The sequence below is a fragment of the Emydura macquarii genome, unplaced genomic scaffold, assembly GCF_026122565.2.
Source record: "Emydura macquarii macquarii isolate MOO-44397 ecotype Brisbane River unplaced genomic scaffold, CSIRO-AGI_Emac_v2 contig_1644, whole genome shotgun sequence".
Lineage (NCBI taxonomy): Eukaryota > Metazoa > Chordata > Testudines > Chelidae > Emydura > Emydura macquarii.
This window is the reverse complement of record NW_027131781.1, coordinates 7441247-7466679: the sequence shown is the minus strand read 5'-3', so window position 1 is coordinate 7466679 and position 25433 is coordinate 7441247. Positions and strand designations below refer to the sequence as shown.

The following is a 25433-nucleotide window of genomic DNA, read 5'->3' as shown; positions in this document are numbered from 1 at the left end:
TTGTGGCTATTTGCATGCAGGAGGTTTTGGAAAGTCACCATAGCATTTGTTCAGTGCTTTCCTCCCATGATATCTCAAGATTGTATCTATATTGTTGCCATTTAATCTATGGGAATTATGCACAAATACTGGGTTTAAACTTCAAGTGTAATCATCATCCAGGCTAATGTGACTTTGAGTGCACCCTGAGGCATATTGTTCCACTTTAAGGACATTGTCATGATAAAAAAACCTAGGCCACTATCAATTCTGGTGTGTAATTCCCTTGATTTCAGTGGAATTTAACCAGGGATGTGGTTGGGTCATGCTGAAACTGAAAATACTCTACCAGGTTTCATAATTACTCCTTAGATTATTAACACTGTGGGCATTTTAATGGTGAAATTTACTACTTTGGGTACTTTTGTTCTTAGTATTTCACTCTGCAGGGTGATTAAATTAGGCCAATCCTTTCATCTCCAGGTTTGTTTTGTTAACAGTGCTGTATTTGGATTTGTAAAGAAACATTTAAACCTTCCACTTGCATGGGGTGGGCAAAACAACTAGGAAAAATTGCTATTCGTATTGGTGTCTGTAAAACCTTTTATCTATTTAAGAAAACCTGTGGAGCTTAAAATATATGGACCGAATCCCTGTACATTTCAGATTATTTAGCTCAATATCGATTATATGTTAAGTGATTTGATTAATGATCTTTACAACTTATTGAGACTTGCCTGTGCTTATAGAATGATACTCCCCTCCTATAAAGTGCTTTGAGAAGATGGGTGAGGTTCTGTGGCCTTCGTTGTGCAGAAGGTCAGACTAGACTAGATGATCATATTGGTCCCTTCTGACCTTAGAGTCTGAGTCTATGAATCTACTGATGAAGAGCACTATATAAGAGCTAGGTATTATTACATGGTGGTTATCCAAAACCTGGCTCTCTGGCTAGTCTCTTCACTTATACCAGCACAATAGCATTCTGGGGTAGGGAGAATCCTGGTAGGTTTGCATCGCACTTTCACAGTATGGTTGTCTTTGCCTAAGTGTCAATTTTTAAATCATGGGTTCTAAACCTGAGAATCCTGGCCTCTAGGGAGGATTGATAATAGGCGTTGGGAAGGGCGGTCATGACCGCGCTGCCCTTCTCATATTGCCAAATAGGAGAAGGACCCAGTTAGATGGATGAGGTATCATGGCATGGAAAAGTGAGTCTCAGGATGGAAAAGGTTGAACTACTCTTCTAGATTATTTAAAGTTCTGCTTTGTGTCTGGGCTTATGGGTTAGAATACCAGAGCTCTTCTCTTAGAAGGTACATTGCTGTTCTGTTAAGTGTGCAGTTCCGGATTCCTCTCATGCTTGCCACCATATATTTACAAAGAAGTCCCTTGGCTTGAGACTTACAAAAGATCCCCTTATTGTAGACCAGTTTCCATCCTCCTTTAAGAAACATTAATTATTTTTAATGAAGAAATCCATTGTGACACCAAGGGACCTCACTGATTATCACCCCCGAGTAGATTTTTCCAATCCTTGGATAGACGTAGAGAGAAAAATACACCATTTCATGACCAAGAGACTCTTTTAGCACAAAGAAAACCAGCATGAGTTGGTCCCTAATTCTAAAGGAAATACAAAAACTAATTAGAAAGAAAGAAGTAAAAATTAAATGCAGATCTATAACTTGTTCTGAATCTTGAAAAATGAAGAGTTTATTGTAGTTTCATGGGTAAGAACCTGGAAACAAATGGATGATCTGACTTCTCATCCAATACAATAGTAGCAGAAAGAACAAGATGATTCCAGTGACGGGCTTCATTCCATAGCACTATCACATTTGCACCTTGTCCATCTGTGATCTTACACAGCATCGCAGATGGACAATGGAGGAGATGATTCCAGACATAGCTGAGCTGCTGAGAAAGGCTGGCCCTAACTGCTGAGAATCTCTGCAAAGTAAAGTCTGAGGTTCTTGTGAAGAACGGAGTTGTGTTATGCAAAGGGTTGTCCAGCTCAGAGTAGAATTAAATTAACAGCTGCCACTGATACTTTGATCTCAGGGAAAATCCCTGATCTTTTGGAAGAGGTTCTTCTATTAACCTGTAATCTCTGATCTGATCTTAGAGTGCAAGATCAAATTGTATATCCTGTACTAAGGCCTATAAAGTGCTTTAAGATAGAAGTTATCTGAGCCGTAATACGAGTAGGGAAACAGGCTTTGCAAGAAGTTGAGGCCTAGTGAGGTCTGTTTAATTTAAGTGTGTTAGCTTAAGTAGCAGGTAGTTCACAGAGGCTAACAGCATAAGAGTAAGTGCTTAACGTAGGGCTATAAAATGTATTAATAAGTGCTTGGTAATGAACAAGCTAACCACAAAAGAACAAACCTAATAGAATTGTTTGGAGGGTTTTAATATGTGTAACTGTGAGGTGAACTTCATTAATGTGCTGGGCACATTGGGAAATTTTTGCTGCAGATAGCGGTCAGCAAATTGGAACTCCACTGGTGGTTTCCTGGACAGCCATCCGTGGACATGGGACAGGAATTCAGTCCACTATGATCATTGGACATGTGGGTGTTCCAGGGAAGGCAGTCTGAGGTATAAAATAAGGGTTGTGAATCCAACCTTTAGTTGGGACCTCGGAGTGAAAAGTAGGTGGCAGCCCAAAATGACACCTCCACTTATGAGTTTCTCCAATTACTTTTCTTTCCATCTTCACTTCTAATGGCCTCCATAGGCTGTGAGTATGCACAATGTAAGACTGTAAGTATGTACAATACGGGAAACTACTATACTGTGTGTATTGGGTTTTTTCTATTTCTATTATATTTGTGCGTACTAACTAAAGCCCATAAAGTTTCTGTGTGCTTCACCAATCTCCAACTCAGTAAAACTTCTCCATAGCCATCTCAGTGAGAGAACCTGGTATAAGTGACTGGTGCAATTGGCACTCTAAACTTTTCAAAGGCGACACCTCTGTACCAATTCAAGCGTAGTATACTGTCATAAGGAAATGCAGTCCTAATCGTGGATATCTTCCTAGTTGCTTTATTTTCTCTGTAACCAACAGATGTTACTGAGAGCAAAGGGAATACTGCACAGAGCTCAATAGGGATGCTAATTTGATCAACTTTATATTCTCTTTCAGTGGAACTTTCCATTGCTTATGCTTGTTTGGAAGATGGCACCAGCCCTGTGCTGCGGGAACACGCTGGTTATTAAACCAGCTGAGCAGACACCCCTCACTTCCCTCTACCTTGGTTCCTTAATCAAGGAGGTAAGAAATCTTCGCTACATGTTCAGGGAGTTTATGCAAGTTATTGTTTCTCATATAGGCACCGGGTCCAGTTCAAAATACAGTTGTAGCCATCATCCACTCTCAAAGCTGTTCCTGCCAGTTCCATTGAATGCCAGACCAAGAAACGACCCCCTCTTTTTCTTTCAGACTTTTAGCTCTGGATCTCTTTGCATTAATGCCCTCATTCACCCCGGTATTTATGCGAGTGTCCAGTGTTAATCATGCAAATAGTCCCAGTAACTTCAGTGAGATCAGGCTAGTCACATGCTTAAAGTTGGACACAGGTTTAAGTATCTTGCTGAGATGGTGCCTAACTGACCAGGCATGTTGTTTTTTCTCTTGTCTAGTGCGTTCAGTGAGAATATTTGGAGCTAAATTCTACCACCCTTATGCATGTTAGCGGAATTAGCCCACAAATCGTGGGACTGATCACAAAGCACAATACTGCTTGGCTTCAGTACAGGAGGCAGAATTTGGCCCTTAGAATATGGGACTGGAGCCTGCAGCTGCTTCATGCACAGAAATTGCACTACCTCATTGTGACCGTTTTGTTATGATTGACTTACGAAAGCGTGCCTGGTGCTTGGCAGAGAGCTAAAGCCTAGTCCCCATACCAAGCATGGGATTTATGACGTAGGGTCCTAATCCGGCATGGAAAACAATGAAGGTGCACCCGTGTGCCCACATGGTTCTCGATGAAGGATCAGGACCCAAGTCTCCCCTTGTCCTGCCCTTACTCACCAGAATAGTTGCATTGACATAATCTGCCAGAACTACGATTTTGAATGATTCTTTCAGAGAATCTAGGAGGCCGTTTCTATAAGGGAGGCATGGCAACTATTCTGCTATGATAATCTAGTGGAGAGCATAAGCATCTTTTGGACTAAGACGTCAATGCGTTTATCTCAGGGCTTGGTCCTGCAATGTGCCAAGTGCCCTCAAACCCTCCGCAGGGGTTTCAGGAGATGCCCAGTCCCTTGCCGGGTTGAGTCCCTAGTGCACAAATACCAGACTCTTGCATTGGAGAAGTAGGTGTGATTCTATTCCCAGCTAAAGTTAAAAGTGAAATGGATTGAAGTGGTAGGAAAATGTCCTCCTTAGGTGAGCATCCAGATTTCCAAACATTGCATCTGTGCAACATAACACTGTATAGTTGTTTCTGCTCAGGACACGCATTAGCCTTGAGCTAAGAAAGTTGGTTTCTCCAGACTGATGTCATTGACGGCATAATGTATCCTGGCCAGCTGTAGTAGGCATAGCTTGGGGTGAAATAAAAAGACTGATAATAAAACTGGCACTTCTACTGCACTTTTCATCCCAGGGCATGAAAGCACTTCACAAACTATTAATTAAATCTCTCACACCCAGGGTTAAGAAATGTGCCCAAGGTCACGCTGAGTTTCTTGCAGAGCCAGCAACTCAGACTAACCACTAAACTGTCATCCCCTGTAGTCACCAATATTTACCAGCAGTGTCGGTAGCACAGACTTGCGGAAACAATCTTTAAAATCATCTTTGTTGTACCTTGAACTTTTTTCTAAGCTTTTCCCCTTCGGAAGTGTTTACATTTAAACACAGCCGGGCAGTGTTTTCATGGAGAAACAGGCACTAAATGTATTCACCCACTTTTCATCATCATGATGGCTATGAAAAACCTAACTGTAGTTTACTCATCTATGGAAAAAACCAAACAACCTAAAAACCTTAATCAGAAGAAAATAGAATTTTCCAAGGCAATTTATAAGCAAACATGTTCTCATTTTTTTTCTGTATCAAATACATTTAAAAGCATCTTATTTAAGTTACACAAATAACTCTACCAGGCAGGTGCATTCTCTTATTAGCCCTAGGAATGTGTGTACCAGAAAAATCCTCACAAAATGAAGGAGCTGAACAACAATTGACTCATGAGGTACTAGGTGAGCAGGTCGTGTGCCTGCACTTCCCAGTCAGAAATGGAGACTGGCCAACCTGGAAATACAGCTCTTCACAGCAGCCCATGTTTCAGAGAGCAATAAACAGACCATCTGGGCCAAGACTTTGGCTTTCATTTCACTAGAATTTTACGAAAGTCTATTGTAATTGTGTCAGAACACACGAGAGGGCTGTTACAGGTTAATAAATGTGGTGAAAACTGGCACAAGTCTCTTACCACCTGCTCTCGTGGAGTTAGTGGAAAAAACATATCTCGTGGTATCTTACTGAATCTTAATCCTCCTGGCCTCTGAAGAACCACAAGAGGCAACCTTAGGATCTCTGTTCGAAACAAAATTTAAAGGGCCAAATTTTGCCTTTAGTTACCCATTGACCAGCATTTCATCGCTGTGGCTGAAGGCCAAATTTGGCCAGAAGACTTTTCTTAAAACAACAGAGCTGCGAAATGCAAATCCTCCAATAATTCTCTCCTGGTGTTTCCAGACACTTTTGAAGAGTGGCTCTTATTTTCATCATGTCCAGTCTAGTACGTAGCAAGCAGGCACAATGCTGGGAATAGTCTTGAAAACCATTCTTAATGTGGCAAATTGTCACAGTCACAAAGTGTCTCAGTCAGTCATAAAAAGTACTACGCGTACTTTCGGATCTAATGAACATTTGGGTCCTGATTCTGGTTTCAATGTGACCACTTGTGAGAAAAATCATGCACATACTTAGTGTTTTCAGGATAAGGGCATTAACTCCCTAAATCTCTGGGACATTGAGAGGCTCAGCTTATACTGTTTACAACATTCTTTGCGATGCTTGGATGGAAAACACTATAGAAATTATTTTAATTGAGTGAGTGACAGGAAATCTTCCATATTGGAGCATAGTCAAATTTTCTTTGACTAAGAACCAGAATATACGTCTCTTTAGTGGAGGCTGAGAGGGAATCTGAATAGTTCCTATTACCCCATTTCTATAGTACAGTATTTAATTTCATTTTCAGGTGGGCTTCCCTCCTGGTGTGGTAAACATAGTGCCCGGATATGGCCCTACAGCGGGAGGTGCCATCTCTGCCCATCAGAACATTGACAAAATAGCTTTCACTGGATCAACAGAGGTATGTGATCACTTTCTGCTTAAATCTGCCTTTAGCCTTACTGAATTACCACATATACTGCTTTTCGTGAGGCACAGTATTTCTCTCATAGAAGTGCTATCCGTGGAAATTTGGACCATTGTAATTTCAGTGATACTCAGTGCTTAGAAAAAAGAAATCTGCTTGGTGGAATTTTTTTGGAAGTTTTTGGCACTGATCTAACTCTGTTTCCACTGCAGTCAATGATTACTGCCTTCAATCGGAGCAGAGCCAGGCCAACATCTGATGCTTTTGAAAATATCTCAATTTTTTTTAACCTTATTTTTGCCAAAACTGACAAGTTGTCCACTAATGGTGCCTATTCTGTAAACAAGGTGATCTGCTGGAGAGGTCATTAGCATTATAATGATTTACAAATCACGTCATCTAAAATGTCCAACAGGCCAATGCCTGGTTATCCTCATTGGCCAACAAGCCTACGTAACGATAAAACAATATTCTATTCATATTAAACAGTTCTGCTGTCGTTTTAATCACACACTTGTTAGTGGACCTTTTTTTTAAAAAAAATGACCCAGTGCAATATCCAGTCTGGGCCAAATCCTCATCCCATTGAAGTCAATAACAATTTTGTCATTGACTTGAGAGGGACTAAGAGTTGGCCGTCGGATAGTAAAAATGATGTAGTACAAACACCTTCAACCCAATGTTTTCCTTTCCCTTTAAATTTAGATCAATACAGTTAAAATGTCATAACAACAATAATCTTTTTTGGCTGTATGTGCATGATCGAGACATATGCCTGCTTTGAGCAGGGAAAATGATCTCTCAAGGTCCTCGCTCGGGGTTAGCAGTTTGGGGGAAGGAAGAGGTGTTTGCCTGGTCAGTGTTGTGTTGGTCTGTCTTGCTTTTTTCGTTGTCTGTTAGTACCGAGCAAACGACAACCGATTCGTATACTGAATTTCACTTTCAAAGAGTCTTTGAGCTAGACATTTTGCTAATAAAACCTGTGAGCTTTACTGGCAGGCAGAAAGGGAACACACAAGGATGGTGAACACCACCTAATCGAAATTTGCCTACAAGTTTGAACAGTTTTTTTCACTAGTTGCTTAGCTTCTTTGCCTGTGTAATAATATTGCATGAAAATCTATACCAATATGGATGGAGTGTGCGTATATCTTCATAGGCTACGTGACAAAACGTGCAGCATTCAAATAAAGGAAGGTGCTTAAGCCAAGGATTTACAAGTGTTGGATATTCAACCAGGCCACGGGTTGGACGTGTTTTTGTTTGTTTTCTTCCTTTTCTTTGAGTACTCCCATCATACCTGAGCCCTCTTCCCTCTCATCCACTTTGACATTCACCACGTGCTTTTTATAGTTTGCATGATTATGGCAGATTATATTGAGCTGCCTTCTCCAACACCAGAGGGGTCTCACTTTAAATGTTCAAGGACATACTGAAAGCCAAATGTTGTGCCTTTAACAACAATACCATCTAGTGGCATATGTGCAGTCCCTTTGGTTATCCCATGTTGAATATTGCCCTTCGTTTGATACTCTGTATAATTAGCTAAAATACGTAAAGTACATAGATTATTCTTAGCCTACTAAGATGATTGTTTCTATAATCAAAATCAGGCTCTCCCTGTTCTAAAATCCTATAAACTTTTTTTTGTTTTTGTAACACATTCTGGATCCCTTTTTATAAAAAAATGAACAGATACATAATTGCAGGAAAGAAAATATCCAATGTGTTATTTTAAGGTTAGGGTGAAATCCATCGAAGTCAGTGGGTTTTTTTCCATCAACTTCACTGGAGTCAGGATTTCACTCCTGGTATTTATCTTTGAGTTGTGGGTGGGCATTTAAAATCTGAAGTGCTTTGATGCTACAGTAATGAGGGCCATATGAGTACGTGAGGTAGGTAGATATTTCTAATCCGTTTCAGTTTCTGGTTCTTGTGCATTAGGATCATGCTTCAGTATTTGAGTGCAAATACTGCAGGGGAACATTTATATCAAAATGAATGTGGAGGAGTAGAAGAATGAAAACCTTTTTTTGAATTAATATTAGCTTTTAAATCCTGTTTTAGGTTAACATAAGTACATAACAGTTTTGATCTTCAGTTACTTGACAATGTCTCCTTCTAGCTTCCTACTTTTCAGCAGTGAGTTTCAGTAAATTTATTCCTAATCAACCAACTACCATATAATAATGTCTCACTTAACTTGCTATAAAGTTAACAGCGTATGTTAATTTTCAGCAGGAGACAGCTTTATGTTTCTGTTATCTCGGGGGTTAGCCTGCTAAGCTAAAGGGAGGGCCCAGGTTCACTTTCTGGTTTGGGAATTTTGCTTTGGCTATAAAGGTAGCACATGAAACTTAAGTGCAGCAATGAACTCTTCAGCTGATCAAGACTTATGTTCTGCTTTACTGGTCTGATTCAGTGAGATCTGAGTGTTTCTCCCAGACCAGAAACTGAGTATAAGGTTGAGAAGACATACCATAGATTCAAGGAGCTCAATCTCTTTAGTTTAACAAAGAGAAGCCTAAGGAGTGACTTGGTCACAGTTTATAAGAAGGTACCAGGGGAATAAATATTTGATAATGGCTTTTCAGTCGAGAAGGGAACGATATAACAAAATTCAATGGCTGGAATTTGAGGCTAGACAAATTCAGACTGCAAATAAACACATATTTTTAACAGCCCAGGTAGATAACCAATGGAACAACTACTTACCAGGGTTGTGGTAGATTCTCCACAGTGGAAGTTCTTAAATCAAGATTGGATGTTTTTCTAAAAGATAAGCTGTAGTTCAAGCACGAATTATTTGGAGGAAGTTCTTTGATCTGTATTACGCAGGAGGACAGAGTAGATGATGACAGTGATTGATTCATAAATAAGTGTGTGTGTGTGTGTGTGTGTGTGTGTGTGTGTGTGTGTGTGTAATTATCACGGAAAAAACATATCCATTTTTTCGACCAGCCCTAATTTATATAGTTGTTGTAAATTCTTAGGGCAATTCATTCTGTAGCAAAGAGTAAACGCTGTCATGCTGCAGAGGCTGTACTGATACAGAGATAACTGATTCCCTTCTTTAAATGAAAAACTCACTTCATTAACTGTGGAGCCATGACCGGTACCTTCATAATAAATGGCAAGTGTCACCAGATAGATTGTACTTTTATAATAACGGTAGTCCATTAGCAAAACTTCCTGCATTGTCCTATCCTGCAACCTTTACTCTGTCCAATAAACGATTTCCGTGGGACCACTTGCATATGTAAGAACTGTATAATACCAGGCTCCTAGATTTCAGTTATATCGGAGACAAATGATAAATATTTGACTTAAAATTGCAAGGCCAACCTCACATGGCTCAGCACCTCGTAGAATCGGGTAGTGAGAACTAGAAAATCCAAAGATTGGAAACCTGGAAGAATTATTTTACAATTCCAGCAGTGTCCCAGCCTGTCCTGCTCTTGTTAACCGCGAACATTTTATGACCCTTTGAATGAAGTTGTTGTTTGAGGAATAAAGCTGTGCCCTGTGAATCCCGACACCATAGGTTGGAAAACTGATCAAGGAAGCGGCCTCTAAAAGTAATCTCAAAAGGGTGACATTGGAGCTTGGAGGGAAGAATCCCTGCATTGTATGTGCGGATGCTGACTGTAAGTATGCGTCACATTGCAGTTCAATAACTTCTAGTCCCAGTGGACAGCACTGCACACTTGGGGTAGGTCTACACAGCAAAGAACCTGTGACTGCCCCGTGCCAGCCGACTTGGGTTTGCTGGTCTCAGGCTGTGGGGCTGTTTCGTTGCTGTGTAGATTTCCTGGCTTGGGCTGGAGCCTGGGTTCTAGGACCCACTGAGCTGGGAGGGTCCCAGAGCACGGGCTCCAGCCTGAGCCGAGAAGTCAACACAGCAGTGAAACAGCCCTGCGAGCAGGGGCCAGTCACACACGGGTTGTTTTTTTTTTTTTTTGCTGTGTAGACATACCCTGAATGACTCCTGTGCAACCTCACAGGGCTCCAGCAGAGGGCACAGTGTGGTCCAACCTGCCACCAAGGCTGACCAGGACTCCTCTGCTAAAGGATGTGCTACACAGCTCCAGCAAGGTTCTTGGTTACGAAGGCATGAACGGGAGCAGACTGTTACTATCCCTGCTCTCCCTGGCGGCCTCCTACCGGGAAGAGCCCCGCTGGCTAAGGCTGCAGAGATGGTGTATTGGGCACCCCTCTGGGCACCCCTGCTTGTCTGGCTCCACACTTTTCTCAGCCAGCGCTACTGTGCTGACTCATTCTAGTCTCCCCGACAGAGGAGAAGCTGCAGTTTCTTTCTGCACAGGTAGCAGCCTTCCCAGGATACTTCCTGCCCCAGGAGACCTGCACAAAGGTCCATGCTGGTGAAAGCTGGCATTGCCCACCCTGAATCTAGTCCAACATTTGGTAGTGTATCTTGATTAAAAGCAGGAGGCATTGGTATTACCCGCTGAATCAGCCATCAGGCTACACAGTTCACCTTCCAACTCTAGAACCATGACCTTGTAAAACTTGCTACTTGTCATTATTACCCATGCAGTGCCACAGATGGGCATGCCGCTTTCCAAACAAGTAAAGCTCAAATCACTGACCCACGGGGCTTACAGTAAGGACTGAGTCCTGCCATCCTTAATGGGAATACTCAAGGAGAGTAAGGTGCTATTCAGTGGGAGTAAAAGTGACAGAACTGGGCCCTTAGCTGAGACAAGTGCAACCAGAGACTGTAATGGGGGGAAAGGATAGGAGGGAGAAAATCCGACCATTTGGTCATGCGAGACCCATGTCTTGAGGATTGCAGGGAGCTTTCTCTTTTGTAGTTTTATAGGCTTCCTTGAAGTGAGTTTTGAGGAAGCATTGAGTGGGAGAGACGATAAAGAGGGAGTTGCAGCGAGTCTTGTTAATTTCTGGTTTAAGTCAGTAGAACGCCTCACTGTGTCTGTGGTGACCTTTCCGTTCCAGTGGACCTGGCGGTAGAATGTGTCCATCAAGGAGTTTTCTTTAATCAAGGCCAATGCTGTACGGCTGCCTCTCGAGTGTTTGTGGAGGAACAGATCTACCAGGAATTTGTCAAGCGCAGCGTGGAGTATGCCAAGAAACGACTCATTGGAGACCCATTTGATGCCAAAACTGAACAAGGGCCGCAGGTAATTATGTGCTTGAAAATAGTTTTCTGTTCTCCTTGTGTGAGTATTATTCATGTGTGAGTGTGGCCCCAGCTCAAGTCCTGATCCGGTGACTAATGCATCATTTTATTGTTTCTTCTCGCGGTTCTAAACATCAATTAATCATGGTTGTTGAAATGTCAGCTCTTTACACAAATGAATTTCAAGTTTGATGATAAGGCAGTTTACACAAGTGGGCTGCCCTATTGCATAATAATGCAGGGAGTATTTTGTGCAGGCCGAGCGCTGTAGCTGCGGGATGTGTTATAATTCAGCTATAAAATAGTGATTATATCTCGTCAGAAGGGGTGTAATCTGTAAAAGTGGAGACCAAAACCATCGTACCCTAATGCACAGAGGGGGGTTTAAGCAAAGTCAAAAGAAGATGGGATGACACAAATACCAGCCTTGACAACATTTCAGGCTTTTACTCCTCTTCTTAGCCCTTCTGAAGAAAGAGAGAATCTGTAACTAAAGATCCAGGATGCTTTTCTCCTAGCTCAACCAGCTAATTAATAAAACGTAACCAATCAGTAGCTCCCCAGAACTTACACTTTGCCAAAGGTAAATGGGAGAATGCCACTCCGACAGGTTTCATGTCTTCTTCTACCTCTGGAACCCTTCCTTTCCAATTATGCTCTGAGTTTTCCCTCCACAAACTTGACAGGCTTCGGCTCTGTGTGCTAGTTCTGGGAAATAGGCAGAGTCTGCTTACAGCTGGAGTTGTAGAACCAGGAAGGGCCCTGCTCTGCCAGCCATTCGGACTGTGGGTCATGACTTACTCAGCTAAGTAATGCCTTTGAAATCACTGGGACTGCTTGTGTGAGCAAATTACTATGCAAGGTGCATAAGTGAATAATTAAAGAATCGTACTTAACCGTGTTAGAGCATCTCCTAATGACTAGTGCTAGAAGGCCAGATTCTGTTACCTTTGTCTAAGCCTGGTCTACAGCCAACATTTAGATCAAAGGAGCTGTGTTGCTCGGGGGTGTGAAAACGTCATACCCCCGAGCACCCGACCTACAGCCCTGGTGTGATTGCAGTTAGGTTGATGGAAGAATGCTTCTGTCAACCTAGCTACTGCCACTTGGGGAGATAGATTACCTAGAGCGACTGGAAAAAACCCTTCCCAGCCCTATAGGAAGCATCTACACTACAGCAGCACTGCTGTAGTGTAGACATGGCCTTACGTTGAGCAACACCTTCCTTTGCAAACAGTCCCATTGAAGTCAATGGAATTGCTTGCAGAGTAAGGATTTATCTACACTGCAGCTTGTCAGTGAAGATGCTCCCAGTGCTGACATGAGGGGTTCTCCCGTTGGTGTCGTAATCTACCTCCCCAGGAGGCAGTAGCTCGGTTGACGGGAGAGTTCTCCTGTTGACCCAGCATGGTCTACGCCAGTGGTTAGGTCGGTTTAACTGTGTCGCTCGGGGTGTGGATTTTTCACACTCTTGAACAATGTAGTTATAGCAACCTAATTTCCTAGTGTAGACCTGGCCTTAGTTGCTATTCAGTGAGAGTGAGGGTACCTTGGACTGAATGCTCTTAAGGGCAGAGACTGTCTCTTTATTGTCTGTTCAGACATGACCTAGCACAACGGGCCCACAGCCCAGGTTCCTAGGTGCTCTGGTAATACAGATGATGATGAAGTTGCTAGGAGTGAAGTCGGGGTGACCACTGGCTTGTGTATAATATGACCACGTGTCCTAGTTCTCCTGTTCTAGCTTACCTGATGCATTTGGCCGTTTCCTCTTCCATGCGTCTCTGCGTGCTGACCATCGAAACAAGAGGAGACCTAAGATAGGGAGTGGGGGGAGGCTGTTTTCAGAGCTTTCATGTGGTTCACAGTGTAATAGAAACCATTTCCTCTGTCTGCACGTAATAAGAACAGCTGTTTCACTGAAGTCTGGCTTTTGTGCTGCTGTGCGTTCCAGGCTGGCCGTGGGGAGACCTGTGCATTTCTGAACAAATGGTTCAAATCTAAAGGAGGAAAGGAAAACAAAAACCTTCTAGACCCATTTGAAGCATCACAAACCAGTATTTTTACAAAACCCTCCAAAAGTCGTTACTAAAGATACAGGGCTAGATTCTCAGCTAGTGTAAATCATTGCAACTTCCTTGATATCATTGAAACGATGATGATTTACACCAGACACTCTCTGGGCCAGATGAATCCGATCCTGCTCTGGCTTACACCAGTGTAACTCAGGAGTTACTTCATTTGAAGTCAGTAAAATTACTCTGGATTTACACCAGGGGAAGTGAAATTAAAATCTGATTTTAATCTGGTCTGGAGTATTTTTTTTTTTTTTTTAAACTTGCAAAATATTTTTTATCAGAAAAAAATCCCTGATGTTCCCAATGAAAGTTTGGGTTTTTTTGTGTGCTGCTGTGAGACCATAGGAGCAGCTCCTCAGTTCGTATAAAGTGGTGTATAAATCCACTGATGTCAGTGGAGCAATGTAGCGAGAAATCGGGCCCATGGTATAGATATCTTTTTAAAAAAAACACAGTTGGGAGACATTTTGGTGAATGGTTTTTTGAATGTCTCCACTGTCAGAACTGAATCAGGCAGATTCCCTCGTTCTGTCCATTGTGTTCTCCTGGGTGGGGAAGATGAATACAGAGAGAGCACTTATTAGATTTATATGTATACCTTGGAATGCGTAAAGGCCTCAGCCATTGGGCATGGTGTAACCAGAGGGGAGTCAAATGGGCATGCAAACAGGAAGGAGTAGGGGCACAATGTGAGGGCAAGGATACAGAATATTTCTCCTCTGCCCCCAGCCCAGGCATGCTATGTGTGTCTGATGGGCCAGAGAGAAAAGGAGTCTGGGGCCCAGCAAACATCTGCACAAAGGGTCTTATTCCCTCTGCATCAAAAGTTAGAAAATGCGTAGCAACCCCCACCCCAGCATCTGCAACTAATGCTGCACCTTGTTAGACCCCAAGGCTGGGTCAGCTGGTGGCCAAGAGCCAGTGGGAGCTAGCCACGATACTCCTGTGTGCAGAAAGCCACTCGCTCCTGCAGATGCGCAGGGGCTGGGAGGCTGCTTTCCTGTGGATCCCTGGCCTTGCATCCGTTTCTGTCACACTGACCTATGGGAAGGATTTTGCATGCATATGGACCTCTGAGTTACTGCCTCAGCTTCCCCTTTGTGGTGCCGCAGGGGAACATATAGGATGAAGCTGTTGCCTTAAAAATAGCTGTGGCTCATCAGGTATTTAGTAACCATCATAGGTTGTCAGGAGACCCAGCTCTGGGACAAACCTTGGGATTGTGGGTCTCTGGCGGACAGAGAGAGGCCAAGAATGCGTGAAAGAGACGCTGCCTGTCTTCAGGCTAACGTTGATTCTAGTGGACAGTCTTTCTGGTCCTGCTTCAGCTGCAAGAGCTTCTAGACAGATGCTGGGCGGTTGTCACATGGTGAGTTAGTGCGCAGCAAGCCAGGGTGCGAAAATACAGCGTACTGGCTTGCCACGTGCTGACTGGTTGTGTGGACCCGGTTACAGCGCACTAAAGCCGTTCCATATCGCTCTTGGAAATGGGCGTGTCCCAGTGCACCAAGGAATATCTTTAGCGTGTGGCAGCGGGGTCCACATAGCAAGCTAGATTCACATCCTGGCTTGCCACACACTAGCTTGCCGTGTAGACAAACCCTCTGTGTAACCATTTAGTAGTTTGTAGTGAGTGGGAAAGACTGACAGTCCAGTGCTGGATCCGTTTGATGTGTCCTTGCGATTAAAAACCATTTCCAAAAGGAACATGCTGTCGTATTGTCCACCTGGGGGGGCTGTTGCGTGCTTAGATCTTGACTGGTTGTTTAACAAGGCGGGGGACTAACAGTGTCATAGGGCTTTCTGGTCCTGCCCGTGTGGAAAGAGGATGACACAGAGGATCAGCAATTGTTGTGACACTGTTACAGGTCTGCCTGCACTATGACTGGGTGGGGTGGGGTGATTGCAGGTCATGTACACATACATGAAGTAGCTTTATTCTAGCTAACTCAGGTTCAATTAGTGTCACATGAAGCCAGGCAGCCCCGTGGGTAAGTACCAGGGTTCCAGGCAGGCTTGTCCAGCCCGCACTGAAGTGCAGTCTGCCCCAGCTTCACTGTGACCAGTATCTGAGCAACCTAGACTACAGCTGTGTCTACACGAGCTGGAATCCCAGCCCACAACTGCCGTGTAGACATACCCTTAATCTCCAAAAGGCTTGTCTATGTTTGAATGTTAATTCACATTAAGGGAGGGGGTGAATTTGAAGTGCAATAGCTGTTCTGGAATAACTCCGGGTATGAGACCAGCTCTATTAACCGGGCTTAAGTATGGTAGTTTTCGTAATGTAGCTGAATCCTAAGTGAAATGCAAACCTCAATAGTACAATCGAACAACGGGCTGAAAATGTAAAATTTGTCAGACAATACAGCGGTAACTGACCCGTCTTCAGAATGACAGTGCGAATAGCGGAACTGCTGTCCCATGATGTTCCCTTTGTATCTGACAGATTGACCAAAAGCAGTTTGATAAAATTTTGGAGCTGATAGAAAGTGGGAAGAAAGAAGGCGCCAAGCTGGAGTGTGGCGGGTTAGCCGTCGGAGACAGAGGTCTATTCATAAAACCCACTGTGTTTTCGGAGGTTACTGACAACATGCGAATCGCCAAAGAAGAGGTATGGTACTCGCCGGAAGGTTTAGATTCCTGGTCACTTATAGTGGCCGCATATGTTATTTTGCTTGACATCTACTAAGATCATGGCTGAAAAATTCTCAGATTAGTGAGGACTCTGATTGAAAGCAACGAAGGAAAAGCAGTGTTAAAATAAACTACTGAAACCTGCAGAATGTGTTAAGTTGACAGAACGTCCTAAAGCTGCCCGGTGCAGAAATGTATTTCTGACACATCGGTACGAAGGGCATGTCCAAGGTTTATTTAAAAACAATAATCCGAATAATAACCAGAAGTGGAAGTTTAGAAGGAGGAGAGAGTTGTCAAAGTTGTTCTACCCGAGTGTGATCCCCTGTTTTTCTTTTATCTGTTTGCATAGTAAATATAATTCCCGAGGGGTTCCTCTCCTAAAACAAATGCATTGTGTTTGCACTCCTTATTCAAAATAAATGCCAGTAGCACAGTGCTCACAAACGCCCTACAGTAACACATCTGTGTAGTAACACAATGGAAACTTTGGTTGGAAGCTTTTAGGCCACAACTCAGAAAAGCTTCTTAAGCCCCATTAAAGTCAATGGCACTTCAGCACATGTTTAAATTTTAAGCATATGCTTAAATGCGGGGCTGACTCAGGGCTCCATGTGGTAGCTATAAACCTTGTTACTGAAAAACAAACCCTTTTTAATGGAAGGACATTGATAGTATTTTTGACTTGTAAATTCAGTAAATATATGCCTGAATTATTGCAAGTTAAAGGACTTCCTCGCCTGCCTGCTCCCTCTCCATCATTAGAAAATTCTTGGAACATTTAAATCTGAATATTATACCTAGATGGAGAAATAGATGTGTACTGCATGCTGTTTGTGCCCCCTGCCCCCTGGATGGAATCAAACCGCTCAACTGTGTGTGACGGTTTATGCCTCCCAAAGTTAGGAGAGGTTTCCCTTTCACACCAGGGATATATCCCCTGAGCTTTTGGGCACGATGATCTAAGTTCTAACCCCACTGTCACTAAAAAGGCTTGAGTGGCTGTAGTGCCTCCCAGTGAAACCCTCATGTTGGAACTCATGGACAAGTTGGAATATTCGAATAACCTGCAAAGGGAAACTTGGTGAGCCCAATAACTGCAGATGCAAACACTATTTTTCTCTCGAGGATAGTCTTTTCTGTGCTGTCCCAGTCATCCTAGTGTCAAAATACAGGGAAAACCAGAAGAGTAAATCAGACATTCTGATTTTCAGTATTTAATATCAAGCAAGCTTAAAGAAGCTGCATGTGATCATCATCAGACCCTGAGAAGCCCCTTTGAAACAGTGTTAGCTGATGTATTTCCGCTGGGGAATGGAATGGGAATTCAGTGGCTGCCTGGGTCCTACTGACACTGGTGTCCTATAGTTTTAGCTTAGAGCTTTTTTATGGGGGTCCTGGCGTAGAAAGCATCATCTTGATGTTTCAGATCTGCAATGCAGTCTCTAAGGAACCTGGAAAGATATCAGTCAGCCTGGATATGAGTTATAATCTAAAAATAGAGCAGAGTAAGAGCTGAACAGACAATCCCATGACAAACCTTTTTCAAATGAGTTACCTCCAGAACCCAAACTCATGATTCATGGGGCTTCTCCAGTTTCGTTTCACTTAGTTTTGCTATAACGTCTGTTACTCTGTCTGTTAGCAAGAGTCCATCAAGAACAAGGACCTTAAAAAGGCAGGCATTTGAAACAACTTGTTGGAGTCCACCTCTCCGTGAAACAATTAATTAAGCCCTTGGATGCGATGTCCCTGTGGAAAGCCACAGCTGGGACCATGTCTCCATTTCAACTGTGGAGTATCAGCCTGCAGAGCATCTGATCATCTGCACATAGAAGTGCACTGGCATTGCATCTGTATTGTACTTTGTAAGAAACTTCAGCCCGCATCTGCTCAGAAAAGCAGGCTCGTACTATTCTGTGGATGCAGATTGCCCTTATCACTAATTCATGAGCCAGGTTATGCACGTGAACCTGAAGAGATAGTGCATGCAGAAGTGATGGGTAGCCACTTGTGTGTGCAAAATCAGTTGCATGTATCAGCAAAGGAGTAAAAAACCAGAGGCTGGGTTGAGCCTGGGTGAAAATTGTATGTAAATGTTGGTGCATTTCAAATACAGCAAATGCCCGTTGATCCCATAGGGAGAGTTAGATTCTAAATGGAGAAAGAATGAACTCTTTTAAATGTATCCAGAATTAACTCTTGCACATTTTAACCAGATAACTTTGCTCATGTAGATTATGAGATGCCATAATGTGAAGGAAAATCTTAGGATTGCTGCATGCGTCTTGCTACTGTAGCACATCACTTCACTCTGGGCCTTAACCCGATTCTGTTGGCAATCAGTGGGGAATTTTGTCCCTAGCTTCCACAGGAGCGGGCCCATCATTCAGATTGAAAACATTAAAACACCAAAACCGAAGAAATCCATGTTACGTTTCTAAATTTAATTTTCAGAGCACTCCCTGTTCTTTGCATAGTAATGCCTGTTCAATTGCTTACAGATTTTTGGACCCGTACAGTCAATAATGAAATTCAAAAGCATAGAAGAGGTCATAAAAAGAGCGAATAACACGCAATATGGACTCACAGCAGCCGTGTTCACACAGAATCTGGACAGAGCCTTGACACTAGCTTCTGCGCTGGAATCTGGAACAGTCTGGTAAATGTTTCTGCCTGTGGGATTGGGATACACCGAGGTCATTTACAACAAGCCTGAGTCTTGCTGGCCAGGAGCACTGATCCTGGGCTCCCTTCCCTTGAAATTTTGTCCTAAGAAGCAATAGCCGTTGCTCAAAATGAGACCGTGAGAGCGAAATAGAATTTAGTGGAACTGAACTGTTTTAGTTCCCGCCTGTTTTAAATGTAATCTCTTGTACAGAAAACCCCAACAGCCTGTGTTGCCTTATATCGAATAACATGGTTATGCCTTCTGAGATGCTCGTTTATTGACGAAAACCATCGGGATGCTTTTTTATTACGTAGTTGTTGTATAAGGTGTCAGACTATGTAACAAGACAGATTGGGCAGTAGATGGCACCATGTCACCGTTTAAAAGAGGCATTTTGCATAGAAAGAGACGGGCTCTAATCCTGGTCCCATTGAAATCAATGGCAGTTTCACTCTGTGCCTGAGAGCATGTTTTTTTTTTTAAAAATCTTTTTTTCATTTAGAAACAATCCTTTTTGTTTATCCAGGATTTCCCTGTCTCTGCCACTGTAAGGATATTTTCTTGAAAATAGGCTCCTTGTTTCTGAAGAGGCCATCCCCCACACTTATTCATGTGACGCTACAGTCTTGTTTTTGCATCAGGCCAAATCCTGCTCATCTTGCTCAGGTGCTGAAGTCAAGGGATCAGGATTTGAGTCCTCGCAGGCCTGGTCTACGCTTACCGGCAAATTCGGCGGCAGTCGACAGGAGATACGCAAGCTACATAGAGTACATAGAGTAGCTTGCATATCTTCTGTTGACTTCCAAATTCTGTTCAGCGTGCCATCCCTACTACGCTGACGGGAAATGCCTTCCCATCAACACAGCATCACTCTCTTTCCCGGGGTGGATTTATTCTGTTGAATTCCGGATCGATTGAGCGGATCTTCACTTCCACTCAGTTGATCCCAGAGAATCGATCTGACGGCAGCGAATTTGCTGCCGTCAATGAAGACATACCCATAATCTCACCACAGCTAGTGTCCTACAGGAGTAGGACTTAGAGGAGTTAGTGTGACACACACTCATCAGTGGGTTACACTAGGAATTTCTACTCTCACCACAACACAAATGTGTCTAATACAACTGCATTCCTGCATCCACCATGGCATATACTCTGGACAGTAGCAAAGCAGTTGCAGCTGACGAGGGCATGTCTAGACAAGGCAATAGACTATATTTTAAAAAAAATGTGTTTTGAAACGAGACTTTGAACCTAGCATAGACACAGTTTAACACATTTACATACGTGTTAGCTGGTCAAGGCTGGAAAGTGGGGGGAAAAGGATAAATCTTGGTAGAGAACGATGGTTTCTCAAATACTCTATTTTTGCTGCTATGATAAAATCAAACTCTGTGGCTGAAATGACCAAACCTTAGTGAATAAAACACATAGTGAAGCATATAAAGGGAAGAGACATGCCTTCGTCAGACAGCTCGGAATATTAATGAGCGTGAATATGTTTCCCCCTATTTCCAGCTGTTTAATTTGATACAAACTATATTTACTGTAGGATCAACTGCTACAATGCCCTTTACGCACAAGCTCCTTTCGGTGGCTTTAAGATGTCAGGAAATGGCAGAGAACTGTAAGTGGGATTTTTTTTTTTTTGTGCTCAGTTTTGTTTTCTTTTTAATGTAGAAAACTAAATGCAACACTCTAAGTGACTTAGTAAGAACTTCACTGACTGTTGGGGCTGGATTGTGTCGCCCTTACTCCTCTGTGTAGTCATTTATACCAGTGCAACACATCATAGAGTTCAAGGCCAGATCATCTAGTCTGACTGCCTGTATATCACAGGCCACCAACACCCGCCCATTAAATCCAGCAACCGAAATGAGACCAAAGTATCACAGCCCACAGGAGACTACATTGTTCCGTACCAGAGGGAGAGAATAGGAGCTACTGAGGTGCACCCAGAGCCCGAGACCCCTGCAATGGCAGGGAAATGATTGAGTGAGGGAAGGGGGTGTAAAAACTTCCATTCCGATTTGTTCATGTGGATCGTGCAAGTCATCCACAGCGCTCCATGCTCTCTCGGGCCTAAAACCACTTTCAAAAACGCCGTGAAATAGCTCCTCCTCTGTCACTTGAAAAATAAAGATCATTTTTCCTTGCCAGGTAAACATCAGACCAAGGTTGTCGTGTAATTCCCCTTGCCTCAACCTCCTGGTGTGGGTTAGGGCTTGGGAAGGTGATTGGGGATAGGGATGGGTTCCTGGGGCTATACGCAGAGCCTGCCAGAGAAAAAAGAATTCCACCTCCCTCTTTCCAAGGCTACAGCAAATCGTATTTGAATTACTGACGGTCTTCTAGGTTTTTCTCAGTACAGCTGGACATCAGGTCTGCCTCAGGGTGGTTCCCCCCACCTTAGTGTCCACTCTTGAAAATTTTGGCCCGAGGCCCCATGTGAGTCAGTGGCAGGGCTGGGAATAGAACTCATATTTCCTGAGGCTGATTCATCGCTGCGTAGGCATAGGAAAAGCAGCTTGCAATTTTCCTGTTCAGGGGCTCCCTAAGGACCTGCTTTGTCCTACTTAGAGCTACTCCCTAGGTGTTAACTCACAAACTAGACTTATCTGTTGTTAACCACGTCTATTGGTTTTGTTTTGGAAGAGAAAAGCATTCAGATGCGTGATTTGCTAAACAAGATAGATAGCAAGAATAATGAATGATCCCTTCAAAGGAGTATAAGTGCCATGAGAAAACTTATGGCTTTCCTTTGCCTGATGGCCTACTTAAGCAGATAATACCTCTTAAGGGCTTTATTCCTTGGGCAGTGAAGGGAAGACGGGCAAATACTCACTAACCTGGATGTAATTTAATGGATGTACCGATCCTCCAGTTAGGGTTGTTTCTACACTAACATCATCTCCTAGGCCAAACAATATCCACTTCCTCCACACATATATAATGTACAGTACCTACTCCCACACACAAGCTTATTTTAATCTAAAGAAGAAGAAAGCAAGTGTAATTTTAGTTACTGCCTGCAAGGTGGTAATCACATGCATGCAGTGCCTTTCCTTCTGCAGAATCCCAAAATGCTTCATGAATTCCACCAAGCTGGGAATCAAGATGTTTCTCATATCAATATCAGCCATTTTAACCATTGTACTATTCTTGTATCCAAGCTGACAATGTATAGGAAGTAAGTGCATCACGATGGGTCAGCTCGTGGGCAGCTGTAAGTCAGCAGAGCACCGTTGGCTTTGATGGGCCAGTGTTGATTTACAGCAACTGATGATATGGCCCTGTGTAGCTTATATAAAATATAGTAAAAACAACAAGAGTCCTGTTGCACCTAAAAGACTAACAAATTTCTGCGGGCATACGCTTACGTGGGCTGCAACCCCAGATGCATCTGACCAAGTGGGTTGCAGCCCATGTAAGCTTATGCCTGCAGAAATTTGTTAGTCTTTAAGGTGCTACAGAACTCTCGTTGTTTTTGCTGTATACAGACTAACACCGCTACCCCTCTGGAACTTTTCACCATAAAATATAGTGGTATTATTAAATAAGACTGTCTTGGTAAATACACCGGATGAAAGCAGCTATCCTAAACGAAAATGTTAGCAGGATTAAAACAGCAAATGAAAGTGCTGTAACGTCTTTGTTTGTTTGTTCTTTCAGTGGTGAATACGCTCTGGCAGAATATACTGAAGTGAAAACAGTCACCATCAAACTATCCCAGAAGAATCACTGAGAGAGCTGGTGGCCTAAAATTGCTGACACTCTGAATGTGACACGCAGACATGGGGGACATGTTCAAAACGTGGGGAGGGGGGAAAAAAAAGAAAAGAAAACAGCACTTCTTTCAAAGAGAACTTTTTTACTTTATTCTCACAGAGACGTTGAATCTACTGGACTTCGAATGTTTGTCAATTAGCTTTTTGAGACAGAATTTAATTGACATATCAGCTGTCCATACTGTGCCTTCAGTGGACTAGTCCTTGGCTTTATCAGTCTCTTACCAGTGACCAAACTTCTGGTCGTACAAACTTCTGCTTTATAGAAAGTCTGTTTTTTGTCAAACAGTGGCTTTGAAGGCAAAATCTCGCTCTGTACCATGTTAGAGAGACCCAGGGCATCAGTAGCATGGATTGTTAAATATGTTGAAGGCTGATGTAAACCAACATAGCTCCATTGACTTCAGTGGCATTGCTGCTGATATAAGCCAGTATAACTGCCCTGAAATCACAGGAGTTATATTGGGGTGAAGATGACAATTGAACCCGTTGCAGGGAGTTTATTTATGTTTTCGTGGAAGGTTATGTAAAGCACTTTTATCTGAAAGAGTTGTCTTGGTCTCTCTAATGCACGCACATCCTCTGTGCTAATGAAATCCTGGCCTCATTGACATCAATAGGGGTTTTGCCATCAAATTCCATGATTCCATGATTTCATCCTACATATTTAGACTTGGAAGGAGGGGGACTTTTGTACCCCTTGTGTTTTGATGCATGTACTCTACACGAACTGAGAACAAGTCATTCACTCACTAACCTGTCTGGCTTCAGAAGAGTTCATACAGTGTATGGTAAATCTTCACTAAGGCACTTTTCACGAGAGGATTTTGCACTCCATCTATGGTAATGACGCCAGCTCTCCAGCCGGTCCTGCAGCATGGCACGCAGGCTGCAGAAAACATCCATGGGATAGAAACCCAAACTGAAATCTTCCAAAAGAAACAGAAGGATGAAGAAGCAGTAAGGCTTGCGTCTCATTTCTCTGCCATCATTTTTATCCCAGCATGTGAATCTTTTTGGGTTCAGATGGGGCTATGTTCTTTATGTTGAAAAGGATTCGTAAACGTAGAGACCCCTGTTTTTCTTCCCCAGATGAATGTAACTTAACATAGGTTTCTGAAAATATGCTACGAAAAATAAAATGCTGCCAGGCCAGGACTGTTATGCAAAGTTCCAACGGTCTCTGATGGAGGAAGCCATTATGCAACTTGTAGGTGAGCCCCTGTCAGCTGAAGGTCCTGGGTAGGAAAGGGAGTTTGCAGTGGTATAAGATTCCTGGCAGTCAGGCCCCAAAGTGGGCCCCACTGGCTGGAGAGGGAGACTCGTGGTTAGGGTGGCTGGAAATACTCTGATTCCACAGTCAGTTCCAGCAAGACACTCTGTAGAATCCGCAATCAAGATTGAAGCTGAGGGAGGACAGGTGATGGGCAGCATGGGAGCAAATTGGCCTGAGGTGCATAACTCCTATCTAGTACTCCTAACACAGGGAGTGCTTGTTGACTTCACTGGAGTGCTGATAAAGGCCCTTTGTTGTCAATGGAAGTTCTGCAGGTGGCTAAAGCGCAGTAGATAACAACACACCCTCAGAAATGAGGGTTTAAAGGGGAAATGCAGGCCTCGCCTTTGTATTGTGGTGCAAACAGCAAAGTTAGAGCATCACACAATAACTTTCTTCTACCAGAGATGCTTCTGCTGGCTAAGCATGAATTATTACCATGCTGATCGATGGGGGAGGTCTGGAAGAAGTTTGCGTGGGGCTGACCTCCCTTGCTAGTCATTGGACCTTGAAAGAAATTGGGGTTTTTTGTTCCTTAATCTCTGATCACTCATAAAGAACATAGCCCACTGACAGCTGCACACAGCTTGGGGGATCTGTTCTCCTGTGGATGTCGGAGGGTGGGATTTCAACAGGTACATCTCCCCACCTAACTGCAGAAGAGATCCTCCCGAAAGTCCAAATGGGAAAACTGTAAATATATTTCTATTTTTGTAGTTCATTTAGCAAGAGATCTCAACTGTCGTATCAGACAAGCATTTTACTATTGCCTACTTAAGTTTTCAGAGCTACAAGCAGATGATCTGGAGGCAAGGTAAATAGTAAAATGGGGCTGGAATAATAATCAATTTAGTTTTCTGTCTTTTTTTTTTTTGTTTGATAAAAATCTTGAATGAAAGAAAACATGACAACATCTCAGATGTACAATCTTTTTTAGCATTTGGTTTTTTATATATGTAATAATTTCACCTCTTTTTCCTATCAAGTTAAACAAATGACTTAGTAATGTATTCTCTTACTGTATAAATCAGGGCTTGACTTCACACACTGAATTTTCTAAATTATATATCAAATAACATTAGACACTAACATAAAATGACCCGTTAGAGGATTTATATTCTTTCATTGCACAGTAATACTTTTCATATGAAATACTACTTAATTTTTTAAAAATATATTTATAAATTAGAGTACAGTTAATCTAATGTATTTTTATAGCTGAAGGTACATGGAAATGCTATATGTGTTTAAACCTCATGTATATATTTAGAATATGGGTATCTTTTTGTAATATTAGCTTTTCAATTCTTAAATAAAAATGTTTAACTTTTTGTGGTAGTTTTTATAAATGTTAGAGGTGAGATCTTGTCCTCTAAAGTGTGTATATGTGGGGGGGAGGCGAGGGAAAATGCAGCTGACTTTACTCAAGTGAATATGTGGCTTCCCTTTACTGACTGAACAGACTTTGGAAATCTAGGATCAGATTGTGATACCTT

At 42.7% G+C, this 25433-nt stretch overlaps 1 protein-coding gene across 1 annotated transcript in view; it reads left to right on the top strand.

Moving 5' to 3' along the window:
- Window positions 1-25200, top strand: part of ALDH1A3 (aldehyde dehydrogenase 1 family member A3) — a 44902-nt gene extending 19702 nt beyond the window's left edge. Inside the window, exons 6-13 of the mRNA XM_067555590.1 lie at window positions 3131-3259; window positions 6207-6320; window positions 9871-9973; window positions 11304-11488; window positions 16015-16179; window positions 18707-18864; window positions 20426-20500; window positions 22546-25200. Coding sequence (XP_067411691.1) covers window positions 3131-3259; window positions 6207-6320; window positions 9871-9973; window positions 11304-11488; window positions 16015-16179; window positions 18707-18864; window positions 20426-20500; window positions 22546-22618 — 1002 coding nt within the window. The 3' untranslated portion in view covers window positions 22619-25200. The remainder of the gene's footprint in view (window positions 1-3130; window positions 3260-6206; window positions 6321-9870; window positions 9974-11303; window positions 11489-16014; window positions 16180-18706; window positions 18865-20425; window positions 20501-22545) is intronic.
- Window positions 25201-25433: the final 233 nt, after the last annotated feature.